Below are 12270 nucleotides of genomic sequence, written 5' to 3'. Positions count from 1 at the left end.
TTTTTGGGAGGGCTTCCATATATTAAGCCCCCCTCTTATATATACAATTCTACATTTTACTTGCGTATGTAATTCTATCTCTCCTTTTTAGGAGAGAAGACCCTCTAGATTGTTATGGCTAGGGAAAAAAAAAACCCTCCTCATTTGTTTCAGACGTGTCTCTGCCACGTAGACACCTTAGCACACAAGGCCTCCAAAATATATTGGGAGATTAAATAGATACATTTTTGGCAAAATTCATCTTGATTATGTCTAAGTAATTCTGATTAATATCAATAAAAATCCTCTACAAGTTCTAAAATTTGATTGCACAATTATAATTAGCAATATTTTATTTTCTTCAAAATGAAGTCGTTTAATTGCAGCATCATTATCGGATTGTAGGCCTTATACCGAAGTCTCATATCTTCCTGCTAAACTAACACATAAGAGCCAGTATAATAAACTTTACATTTGTTAAAGCAGTGCTATTTTAAGCTGTTTAAACTGATTACCAAATAAATATACTGTATGTGCTTATAAACAGACTGAAGTCATAATAGCTGTAGGTTTAGTGTTTCCTTTTATTTCTATATAACAACATCTCACCTACAACATCTGTTCTGCCATTCTCAAAGATTTAAAACATACCAATACTGATTTTCATTTTTTGTTTTATATTTGGAATATGTAATGAACATTTTAGATTTTGCTTACAGACATCACATCATCACACATTATTAATTTATTACAGTACTATGGTAAGAACCTTCTGAGGATCCTGATCTGATTATAACAGGTCTGGTCCTGTTGATTTTTCAGGATCCTAAGCATTAGACCAGGATGTAAACCATCCACCAATGAGGTTTAGATGACTTCTGATCTGAGTCTGCTCACTGTCTATTCTGTAAGAAGGAATCAGAAGAGAAAATCGGTTTTGAGTGGAATAAGTTGCAAATTAGTTACTATATTTCAATTACTTTGAGTAGAAAGTGTAACAGGCTGTAGCTACCATTATTGTACATTCCACTAATTGTAATTAGATTAGTTACTGATTTTGAATTATTTGGCATATACATCTTTCTAGAACAATATTTCTGTTTAAATACAATACATTTAAAGCAAAAATTACAATCATATATTTGTCTGTGTATATGTGACAAAAGGATGTTTACTCACCTGATTTCACAATTTGAGTCTTGTATCACTGAGCTTCTTCATTGAGTCACCTATCATATTGTTTCTCAGATCAAGTTCCTTTAGAAACTTTAATGCATTATTCTCACTCAAAGACTGAGTTAAAGCAGTAACATCTGTAATCCCACAATCATTTAGACTAGAAAGAGACAAACAGAAAGACAGACAGAAGAAGAAATCATTTTTACATTCATGCAATATTTAACCAGAGTGCAGACTGGTCACATTTAACTTTTCTCAGCAAAATTTTGCAAGTTAATTCAATCATCTCAGTGGGAATCCATGGGATGAGCAATTTCATCTGATGAAATTCTCACCCACCATAGTGGTCTATGACAGTGTAGCGTATCAGAGCAAATCAGACAATTTAAGATTCAATCAGAATGGTGTTGAAAAAAACAAAAAGAGCCATATTCCACAAAGAGGCCCAATATAACAAGATGCCATAAATCTGTCCAGGATCCTGGCACCACAAGTCTGAAGCAAGCCTAACCAACCAACTCTTTCACAGCTTTAAACAGCTTACAGCATTAAAACAAAAGACGACTTGTTGATAATTCCAACTCAGGAAGGATACTGTCAAACTTGGGGCAAGTTACCAAGATTAATGATCGAAGAGACACCATGTAAATCCAGGAGGAAAATGACGAGCTAAAAGACTTCCTTGGGCTTCCCCCACTCAGGACAAAGACCAGGCTCCTTCTATACCTTTTGACCTTTTTGTTCCTCACAGACCACATCCTCACATTCACAGAATGGCACAGCGATTGCTTTTACATATATAAATGCACCAAAATTATGCTAAAAGGGCTTATGAGCAAATATCACTCCTTTGCATAACTCCATCCCCTGGTTTCACAGTCCAGGGTTAAGCCTAGTCCTAGACTAAAATGTAAGTCTGAGCTGTTTTAACTGAAATAAACTTGCACTGAATGATCTTAAAATATATCAGTGCCTTTGTTTTGTCTCAAGATGCACACCAGTAATGTTTTTTTTCTAAGCACGTTTATAAAAAATCACTTAAATGTCCTAATTGAACTATGGCCTAATCCTGGCTTATTCTAAGCCCTGTCTGTGAAACCGGGCCCATATGTATGTAACCCACACATTTGACTATCATGTCCTAATCACTCATTGTGTATGTCCTTCTGAATAACTATTGAATAGTTTATAGGTCTATACTCATGTTTGTATGTATGAGTTTGAAAATACGTTCTTGAAACGTCTCTATCAATCAATTTTGTAATATTTACCAGATTCTTGTTATATAAACCATTGTCTAAATTATACTCTGCAAGAATGGGAAAATTCAGACCATGTGACTAACAAGATAACTTGTTGAATTATGTATTGGGAGGAGAAGCATAGCAACACCCCAAGCTAAGACAATGTCTAATTGGTCAAGACACCATTTGGGATGTGTCCAACAGCCGAGTTTAAAAACTCAGGACACCAACTAATTTAGCTTTTTTTGGTTTTGCCTTCAAGTTCTTCAAGCGCTGTTCAGCGTGCTCTGGTTTGCATGCCAGTTACTCCTCTATATCATGAGGAGAAAATCCATCTAGTCTCATCACTTTCTCTATTGTCCTACTTTTTACTTTAATTTATTTTCTTTTCCGTTGAGAGTTTTGTGTTCTGAGTTAAGTTTTTGCCCATCTGTGCCTTCCTCAAAACTTCAACCAGCCCACTGACTCGGCACCATTCATCAGCCAACGCCCAAGACGTCACTCCGAATGACTACTGAACCTTCAGCCAATCAACAACCTCAGGAAACCCCTTTCAGCAGAGGACAGCACATAAAGGGAATCCCTATAAACATAAGCAACACAAGTAAACCTTCCAGATCCTAGCTGAACTGATGCATTTAATATAAAGCTTTATAGCGTCATTGAGAAACTCAATGCGACGGTTAATTAAATGACTGATGGTTGTTCAGGTCTAAGCAATTGCACATATTGCTATAAATTTGGGATTTCACATTTTCACTCTTTTAAACTAATTCTTTCCTCACTTTCTCTCTTTCTGCAACTTGTGTGAATGCATGTGTTTATGTGTTAGTTTAGTTTATATGTCTTAAGCCCTATTCGGACGGAACTAGTTTACAGGGGGTCGTTAGAGAAATGTGTGTTTCACAGACGTACTTGGTGATTTTAATCCCGTCCGAATCTGCCATGTCTGTGTTTTTCTCACACAACCTCTGTAATAATTCCAGAGCAAATTACCTACTGTTTTTCAGCAAACTCAGTGATCCTCTGAGAAAACTATTCCTGTCCGAATGCGATGTCTGTGATTGCCGGTGAGATTTTTTTTCACAACGTGTTTCCTTGTGTGTTTTGGCCAACGTGAATTACCGTAGACGCTTACCACGCTCATGTTTGATATATTTGTCTCCCGGTAAGGAAAAAATAGTAAAGTAAATAAATTAAAAACAATAATAAAATCAAGAGTCAGATCACGTAAACCATTCAGACTGGCTATTGTAATATCAGCGTCAGGTAAAATTACTCACGTTCATTTCTGCACTCAATTACATAATGTTTTAATTACATATGCACCTTTATGAAACTTAAACACGGGTTTACTACAAATAAATAACTAAAGTAAAACTAAAGCAACCACACATTAACATGGTTTTGCTATACTAGCCATATATTCACCATGGTATTTGTAGTAAAACTGTTATACTAATGGTAATCAATCCGAATGACACGCATACAGAGCGCGTGACCTCTGAAACGCCCAGATGTACAAAACAGACCCTCCCACCTCTGTAATAAACACAGAGATGTTAGTCCCGTCCGAACTGGTACATGAAAATCGCAGACATCAGGTGATAAGAATTGAAACTCAAACGTAGTTTAGAAAACTAGTCCCGTCCGAATAGGGCTTTAGACTTATCAAATAAAGTCTTATTTAGATTGAAAAGAGGGAGTATCTTGTGTTTTGTGCTTACAAGTTAATGTCTTAAACTGCCGATCTTGATACTGTGCTAATAAATAGTGGTTTCTCTATACTTTGGATATTAATATCCATTGCAGAATTGATGTGATACGGCTCGTTCAATGAATCGCTGGCCGATTCAGTTGATCAGCTGTAAAACAGTGATTCTGTCCAAATTCCCTATAAAAATAATAAATAATTCCCTTTGAGCTAAATTTACCTGTTTCCCTTATAACAGCAAAATTCAATGTCCAAAATTTACCTGCGTTCAGTGCCTGTCATGCGTTTATATCAGACCTTGCTTTCATCAGTTCACTAAACACATCGCCAGGAGGAATTGTTTTCCACAAATGTAATGCAAACTCAGGCTTTTCATGAGATGTTGAGTAGAAGAGTTTTGGTTTCATTCCAATGTTGAAGTGATATTAAGCATTTTGATTTTTGTATGTGAATGTTCCTCACCCCAGTCTCTCCAGTTTACAGCGTGAATCCTTCAGTACATCACATAAGTGATTCACTCCTGTGTTTTTTATTTGATTCCTACTGAGGTCCATCTCTCTCAGGTGTGATGGGTTTGATTTTAGAGCTGAAGTCAGGATGAGACACTGTTTCTCTGTAATATTGCAATCATACAGACTAAGGATAAAAAGAGAAAAGGCAATGAAACAAACACGTTAAGTTCATGTGTGAGTTAAATTCATCATGACTAAACACCATACAGTTCACAAGTACACCACCAAAACACAAAACCTCAATTATAGAACCATAAACAAATCCATAACTAGGATTTGAAGATACTAGTACTATAACTGAAGGTACTAGAATCCTAGAACAAGGGGGTACTAGAAAGAAAAAAAAAAAAGTGACAGAGCCTGTAATAACTCGTATCAACATCAGACTGGCTTTTCAGAAATTGTGATAATTCAGAGAGTTTAAAGACCAGTAAGTACATTTTTTTGTACAGCTGTTCCTACATTTTTTCACAATTTAGAATACATTTTAGTATGAATGTTTTTGGTGAATCATGATTTCAATGACATATGTAGATTTCACACACACGTTTGTCTGTCCATCAATTACAAGAGTGATACAGCCGTGAGTTGTCAAAAACTAATCTTTATAAATGCTTTCATAAATTGTGTGTGAAGTGTTTTTGGAGGATGGTGTGGATTTGGTGTGATGAAGTTCACAAATCACAGCAGTGGTACTTGCATTTCTGAAAGAAGTAAAGCCCCTTGAAATGGAGTGTTTTTGACAGTGAAAATCAGGATCAATAATTATAAATTTTACAAGTATTTGAGCTTTTTTTGATTCAAAAAACGGTTACTAACTTCCTGAGCTAACCTCCAGAAACCTCCAGCACTATAAATTGTGTAACTTGGGCCAAGTTGTCTTAAAACAAACAACTTAAAAGTAAACTATAATCACACTGTAACTGTTGTACAGTGTAATGATACTAACTGTAGTTTTTCCAGCTTGCATTGTGAACTGCTAAGCAGAAGACCAAGTTTTTCAATTGCAGAGTCTCCTAGTTTATTCCAGCTCAGGTTCAGTTCTCTCAGGTGTGTTGGGTTTGATTTCAGAGCTGGAGTCAGGATGAGACACAGTTTCTCTGTAATACCGCATCTACACAGACTGAAGACAGAAAGAGAAAAGACAATGAATCAGATCCATGTTAAGTTCATGTGTGACTTAAGCACATCATGAGTAAGTGTCATACTTCTATACTAATACACCAGCAAAATATGGAAACTTAATTATAGCACCATATACCAAGACAGAAGCATAACTATTACAACACAAGTCTGGAGCATCTACACTCAAACATAAAACAGTTTGTGAATTATAAATGTATATTAAGACATAAAATCAACATATAGCTAATTTTTAATAAACAAATTTAAATGGACTGTTAATTTGAGTAAATCAAGAAACCTTTGTTTTCCTAATAAAAGTATATTTAGTGAAAAGTACCATTAGTTCAGTAAAAACCACGAAACTCTTACATCCAGGCACTAGTTTTTAGTATGTTTTCAAATCTGTCCCTTTTGCAGCAAAGATTTGCCAGATTTCAGCATACGAACCAAATTTATAACAACAACGATTTAAAGTTTAATGCTCTTTCTACTGAAACACATAAACCACCAGTCCATTAGCTAATAGCACAATAAACTTTAATCTCAATGTATCCGTTGTACAGTATAATGTTACTAACTCTAGTTTTTCCAGCTTGCATTGTGGGTTCATCAGTAGATCACTGAGGTATGTCACTCCCATTTGTGCTAGTTCATTCCCATGCAAGTTCAGTTCTCTCAGGTGTGATGGGTTTGATTTCAGAGCTGAAGTCAGGATGAGACACTGTTTCTCTTTAATACTGCATCCACACAGACTGAAAATAAAAACAGAGAGGACAATGGCTCAGATCCATGATGGCCATCTCATTAAAGAGCTAGTTGCTATAGTCCGTTTTCAAGTTCTAAATGCTGGAAGCTCTTACACTGACACACACACACACACACGTCTGGTTTGCTATCCTTGTGGGGACTCTATATAGGCGTAATGCTTTTTCTACTATAATGACCGTATATTCTATTGCCCTACACCTACCCTTTACAGGAAACTTTCTGCATTTTTAGATTTTCAAAAAACTTAATTCTGTGTGATTTATTAGCTTGTTTACCCGTCGAGACCTCAATTTAGGTCCCCACTGTGACACGAGTCCCCATGAGTCTATGTGTATTAAGGTTTAAGTCCCCACCTGAATAGAAAAACGGGTGTACACACACACACACACACACACACACACCAGTGGCGTTCCGTCCATATAAGCTGTGAATGCGCAGCATACATTAAAACCGACGCACAGCTTACGGCGTAGGTCCGACGCAGAAGTATAAATTGGGCTTTATACTTCTGCGTCGAACCTACGCCGTAGCCTACGCAGAGACGCACAGGCCTGCGCCGTAACCTACGCAGTACCTGACGTGCACCTCTCCAAAAATCTAAAGAATCTCCAAAAAAAAAAAGTAAAAACTGTAACTTGAATGCAATGTAAGTCGCTTTGGATAAAAGCGTCTGCTAAATGCATAAATGTAAATGTAAATGTAAATGTAAAGTATACATGTATATGTAAAGTAAATAATTGCGTTAAATCATTATTTAAATCTACAAAAAGGGGACAACAACAGAACAGGAGAAGATGGCATTCTTTCAATCTCCACAAGGACGCGTACCACGGCAGATCAACATTGTTTGTCGCGGACAACTACTGATGTATAATGCTGTAGTATAATAAATGATAAGACACTTGTTCTTTGCTTTGTTTTATTTTAAATAAGAAGGTGTAACATTAAACTATATTACAGTGCTCATAAACTCACACAAAACTCAAGTACATATGGAGGGAGGGGTTCTAGCAGACCAATCACAGCACTTGCGGTCCACGTAGAATTGACGCGCTGTTAGATTTTTGGAGAGGTGCACGTCAGGTACGGCGTAGGTTATGGCGCAGGCCTGTGCGTCTCTGCGTAGGCTACGGCGTAGGTCTGACGCAGAAGTATAAATTGGGCTTAACAGCGCGTCAATTCTACGCGGACCGCAAGCGCTGTGATTGGTCTGCTAGAACCCCTCCTCCTGTGTACTTGAGTTTTGTGTGCGTTTATGAGCGCTGTAATATAGTTTAATGTTACACCTTCTTATTTAAAATAAAACAAAGCAAAGAACAAGTGTCTTATCATTTATTATACTACATAGCGTTATACATCACTAGTTGTCCGCGACAAACAATGTTGATCTGACACGTCCTTGTGGAGATTGAAAGAATGCCATCTTCTCCTGTTCCATTGTTGTCTTCTTTTTGTAGATTTAAATAATGATTTAATGATTTGATATTTATTTGCCGCCGTCACGGCTATGCTTCTCCGACGAGCCGCTTCTTCTTCGGCTTTTGCCGTGGTACTGCGGGTTCACCAGCAACATGCCCGTGGACACTGCGGACTATCGGTCCGCATATGTACTGCACGTCGACGCGGACGACGACGCAGAAGTATAAATGAAAACCGATGCACAGTTTACGGCGTAGAGGCTACGGCATAGGTCCGACGCAGAAGTATAAATTGGGCTTTAGCGGATTCTCCGCAGCTTTGGCACCCCCGCTTGCTATGAGTCGTCAGGATTGTAGAGCGTTCTCAGTGATTTGCTGGTGATTTCATGCGCGAGGTAAGCTGTCCGCGAAGCGCTCGCCCAAGTGGAAAAATACGCTGTTGCTGCCAGATCTCGATTGCCGAAAATTACATTGTGTTTGATGCAAAACTAACCCGACGAAATCATATGAAAAAAAACAAAAAAACATCATAACTGTATATTTTCATGCTTTCTCAAGCAAAGCAAATTTTGAAAGTCCACTAAAAATATATCTGGTCATAGACAATGTTGATGGTCAACATACCTAAGTAGTAAATAAAAAAAAAGTTTAAAAAAGTAAAAAAAAAAAAATTGAAATAATAACAAACATCAGGAAAAAAATAGGAAACATACCTTTGTTTTCCATATACTTGTGTTGCTTACAGTTAAATTCCTTCTGTGATTTTATTGTTGTTTGCAACGTTACTTGGCAATATTTTAAAGATATTATTATTATTATTCTATTATTTATTTTATTTTATTTATTTATTTTTATTTTTTGGTATTTTGCATGGTCTATTAGCTATTGTCATCCAGGTGGGAGTTTTAACTCCTATTCACTGGGAATAAAAAATGGAGGAAAAAAAAAAAAGGATTCATTCAGTTGATGCAGAGACTTAGACGGTGGGAATCCCCCATCTCCCCACGCTCTGAATATTACGTAGCATAACGTATCTACGTGTAAACGTTATTTGGCGGTTTTTACTTGGAAAATCAGCTGTTTTCTAGCATTCGAGTTAACTATGGATAAACCTGAAACGATAGAAGACGGATTGGAGATTAATTTCATTTACAAATAGCCTAAGGTAGGAAGGTGCATACTTTTAAATCGACACCTGCGGGGGTCTTAACCTTAGCACTCAGCATACCCTGTTAAAAAAGTCACCGCTCGCCACTGACACACACACACACGCGCGTCTGGTTTACTATCCTTGTGGGGACTCTCCATAGGCGTAATGGTTTTTATGTATATGAACAAACCATATATTCTATCGCCCTACACCAACACTAAACCTACCCCCTTCACAGAAAACTAATTCTGTATGATTTATAAGTTTGTTTTCCCATGGAGACCTCAATTTAGGCCACTGCTAGGCCATTGCATTCAAGAAATCAACAGATATGTCTGTGATTGGCCACACTACTCAACACTGCAAAAAAACACATTGTAAAGACAGACTTTTCACACTCTCCAGAGCACGAACACAAACACATACTGGATTGTTTGCCAAATCTGTAATATTATTATTACGCCTGCCTTAAGTGTGACTAATAAGAGAAATCCAGTTGCAGTACAGATGCAGTGTTACAGTACAAAAATGTATATTGTCTTGAAATAAACAAACAGTAAAATGTAATCACACTGTAATTGCTGTACAGTATAATGTTACTAACGCTAGTATTTCCAGCTTGCATTGTGGATTCATCAGTAGATGACTGAGGTTATCAAACCCAGAGTCTCCTAGTTCATTTCCACTGAGGTTCAGTTCTCTCAGGTGTGATGGGTTTGATTTCAGAGCTGAAGTCAGAGCAGAACAACCTTCATTTGTTATACCACAGTACCTTAACCTACATTGGCACAAAGAGAGAGAGCAGAAAATAAAACAGAAGAAGTTAACTCTTTGGGCTCTATCATACATCTGGTGCAATGCGGCGCCAGGCGCGACACAAGTGTTTTTTGCTAGTTTCAGCCCAACGTAGTTATCATTTTCACATCCAGTGCCACACTGTTTAAATAGCAAATGCACTTGCGCCCATCTGTTCGCATGGGCGTGCTGGTTTGAAAACGAGGTGTGCTCAGGCGCATTGTTGGCGCGTTGCTATTTTGAGGAAACTGAAAATTATTGCGCCACTGACCAATTAAAACCTGGTCTAAAGTTAATGGCGCAGTTTAAAAAAAAAATTATTTAAAGGGCGCATTAGTAATATGTGCCTATAGGCGGGTGCACACCACACGTACACTGCTTATTACACACAAAGGGATGCGCAGCAGCACACAAACATGCCAAATATTAAAAATGAAAGGATTACAGTCAGTTCAGTCTTTGCTCCACCGTGTAAATAGCGAATCCTCCATGGTGCAAGTGCAAATGGCTTTTAAAGGGATTGGGAGATGAGACTCTGATTGGTTTATTGCACGTTATGCCCAAAACACACCCATGACTCATTAAGAGAATAGGGACAACCCTTTTGGACCATGCACCGGGCGCGACAACTGTTTTTCCGTTGTTAAACTAGCAAAAGTGAATTGGACATGCCCTATAAGTGCACCTGCACCATGCGCTTCAAACCATGCGCTTAGATCATTAAAATAGGGCCCTTTATTCTGTGAAGATACAACATCTCAGTAACAAACAAAATAAAAATACAGAGGGATTGAGATCATTGTTACTTCACCAGATCACAAAACACTCTTTTAATAAGATATTGAGTATAGAGTCTTTTGGTTTAAACTATTGAAATGATTAAGCATTTTGATTTTTGTATATGAAAGTTTCTGACCTCAATCTCTCCAGTTTACAGTGTAAATCATTTAGTAAGTCACATAAGTGATTCACTCCTGTGTTTTTTAGTTGATTCAAACTGAGGTCCAGCTCTCTCAGGTGTGATGGGTTTGATTTCAGAGCTGAAGTCAAGATGAGACACCGTTTGTCTGTAATACAGCATCTACGAAGACTGAAGACAGAAAGAAAAAGAATAATGGCTCAGATCTAGGATGATCAAGTAAGGTTTTGGAAGATTTTGGTCTTTATCTTACTGTAAATTGTCATTTGAAAGTCACATTTGAAATTCTGTCACATTTGAAAACAGCAGTTTTTATTATGAAACATTCCTCTCTATTCTAGATCAGTGGTTCTCAACCAGGGGCCTTCATATGAATTTGTATGATCTCATTCATATGTTTTGTATGTTCTGCTTAGGGGTGGACCTTCATGCGTACCTTTATAAAAATAAAAATGAAAGTTTTCATATAAATCAAATCATACAAATCCATCATCTCATAAAATATTTATGTTTTCTCATGAGATAGAGTTGGAAGGCCTTTGAACACAGTCTTGGAAAAAAGTGGGCCTTGAAATCAAAATGTTGAGAACCACCATTCTAGATACATGTCTACATTGTTTACAGTGAGGGTTCCTTAGTTAACCTCTTGAGTGGTAACAGTCCCACATGTGCGATCATAATTTTTTTCCCCCCTTGTGAGTACAGTCCCACATTTTAGATTTTAGAATATATTTTCACTAACCATGCATAAACATTGTTTTCTCAGAAATACAAACTTGTACATACATGCTGCTCGCATATTATTGTAGCACAGTTAGTGCTGAATACAGTGTAATCAGAATTTAGCCATTAATATGTTTATAAAAAAAAAAAAACTGAAAGCAGCACAAAAGTCAGGGCATGTCAAAACTTCTCCAGGGCCCAAAAACAACCTCAGAACCCAGAGAGTTCAACTCAACGTTTACTACAAAAAAATTAAATGAAAGTTGTGTTGAAAGTTGTAAAGGCTTAAACAAATATCAATAAATCCTGTAAAAATATATATTGCTCATTGTTAGGTCATGTTAATGTTCATGTTATATGAGACCATATTGCAAAGTGTTACTGTTTACTCACAACCTCTAGTCTGGTAAATCAATGTTAGGCTAAACAAATCACAAGTCAAACACAAAGACAAACTGCATTAAACATTTTTTGTGTGATTCTCAACCAAGATTACGGCTTGCACTGGAAATTGTTTTACTTAAAGGGATAGTTCACACAAAAATAAAAATTCTGTCATTAATTACTTACCCTCATGTTGTTCCAAACCCGTAACACCTTCGTTCATCTTCGGAACACAAATTAAGATATTTTTTGATTAAATCCGAGAGATTTTTGACCCTGTATAGACAACAATGTACCTGAAAGGACGGATTGTTGAAGAAATGTTGAATAAAGTAATTATTTTTGTTTTCTTTGTGCACA

The 12270-nt window shown here is 37.0% G+C and overlaps 1 protein-coding gene across 1 annotated transcript in view; it reads right to left on the bottom strand.

Moving 5' to 3' along the window:
- Positions 1-425: 425 nt before the first annotated feature.
- The window catches only part of LOC131535017 (uncharacterized), a 46241-nt gene continuing 34396 nt past the window's right edge, over positions 426-12270 (bottom strand). Inside the window, exons 13-19 of the mRNA XM_058768153.1 lie at positions 10801-10974; positions 9694-9867; positions 6332-6505; positions 5578-5751; positions 4579-4752; positions 1159-1315; positions 426-884 (exon numbers count right to left, since the gene is read on the bottom strand). Of these exons, the coding sequence (XP_058624136.1) occupies positions 1165-1315; positions 4579-4752; positions 5578-5751; positions 6332-6505; positions 9694-9867; positions 10801-10974 (1021 nt within the window). The 3' untranslated portion in view covers positions 426-884; positions 1159-1164. The remainder of the gene's footprint in view (positions 885-1158; positions 1316-4578; positions 4753-5577; positions 5752-6331; positions 6506-9693; positions 9868-10800; positions 10975-12270) is intronic.

The sequence above is a fragment of the Onychostoma macrolepis genome, unplaced genomic scaffold, assembly GCF_012432095.1.
Source record: "Onychostoma macrolepis isolate SWU-2019 unplaced genomic scaffold, ASM1243209v1 Scaffold1, whole genome shotgun sequence".
NCBI lineage: Eukaryota > Metazoa > Chordata > Actinopteri > Cypriniformes > Cyprinidae > Onychostoma > Onychostoma macrolepis.
This window is presented reverse-complemented; position numbering and strand designations above follow the sequence as displayed.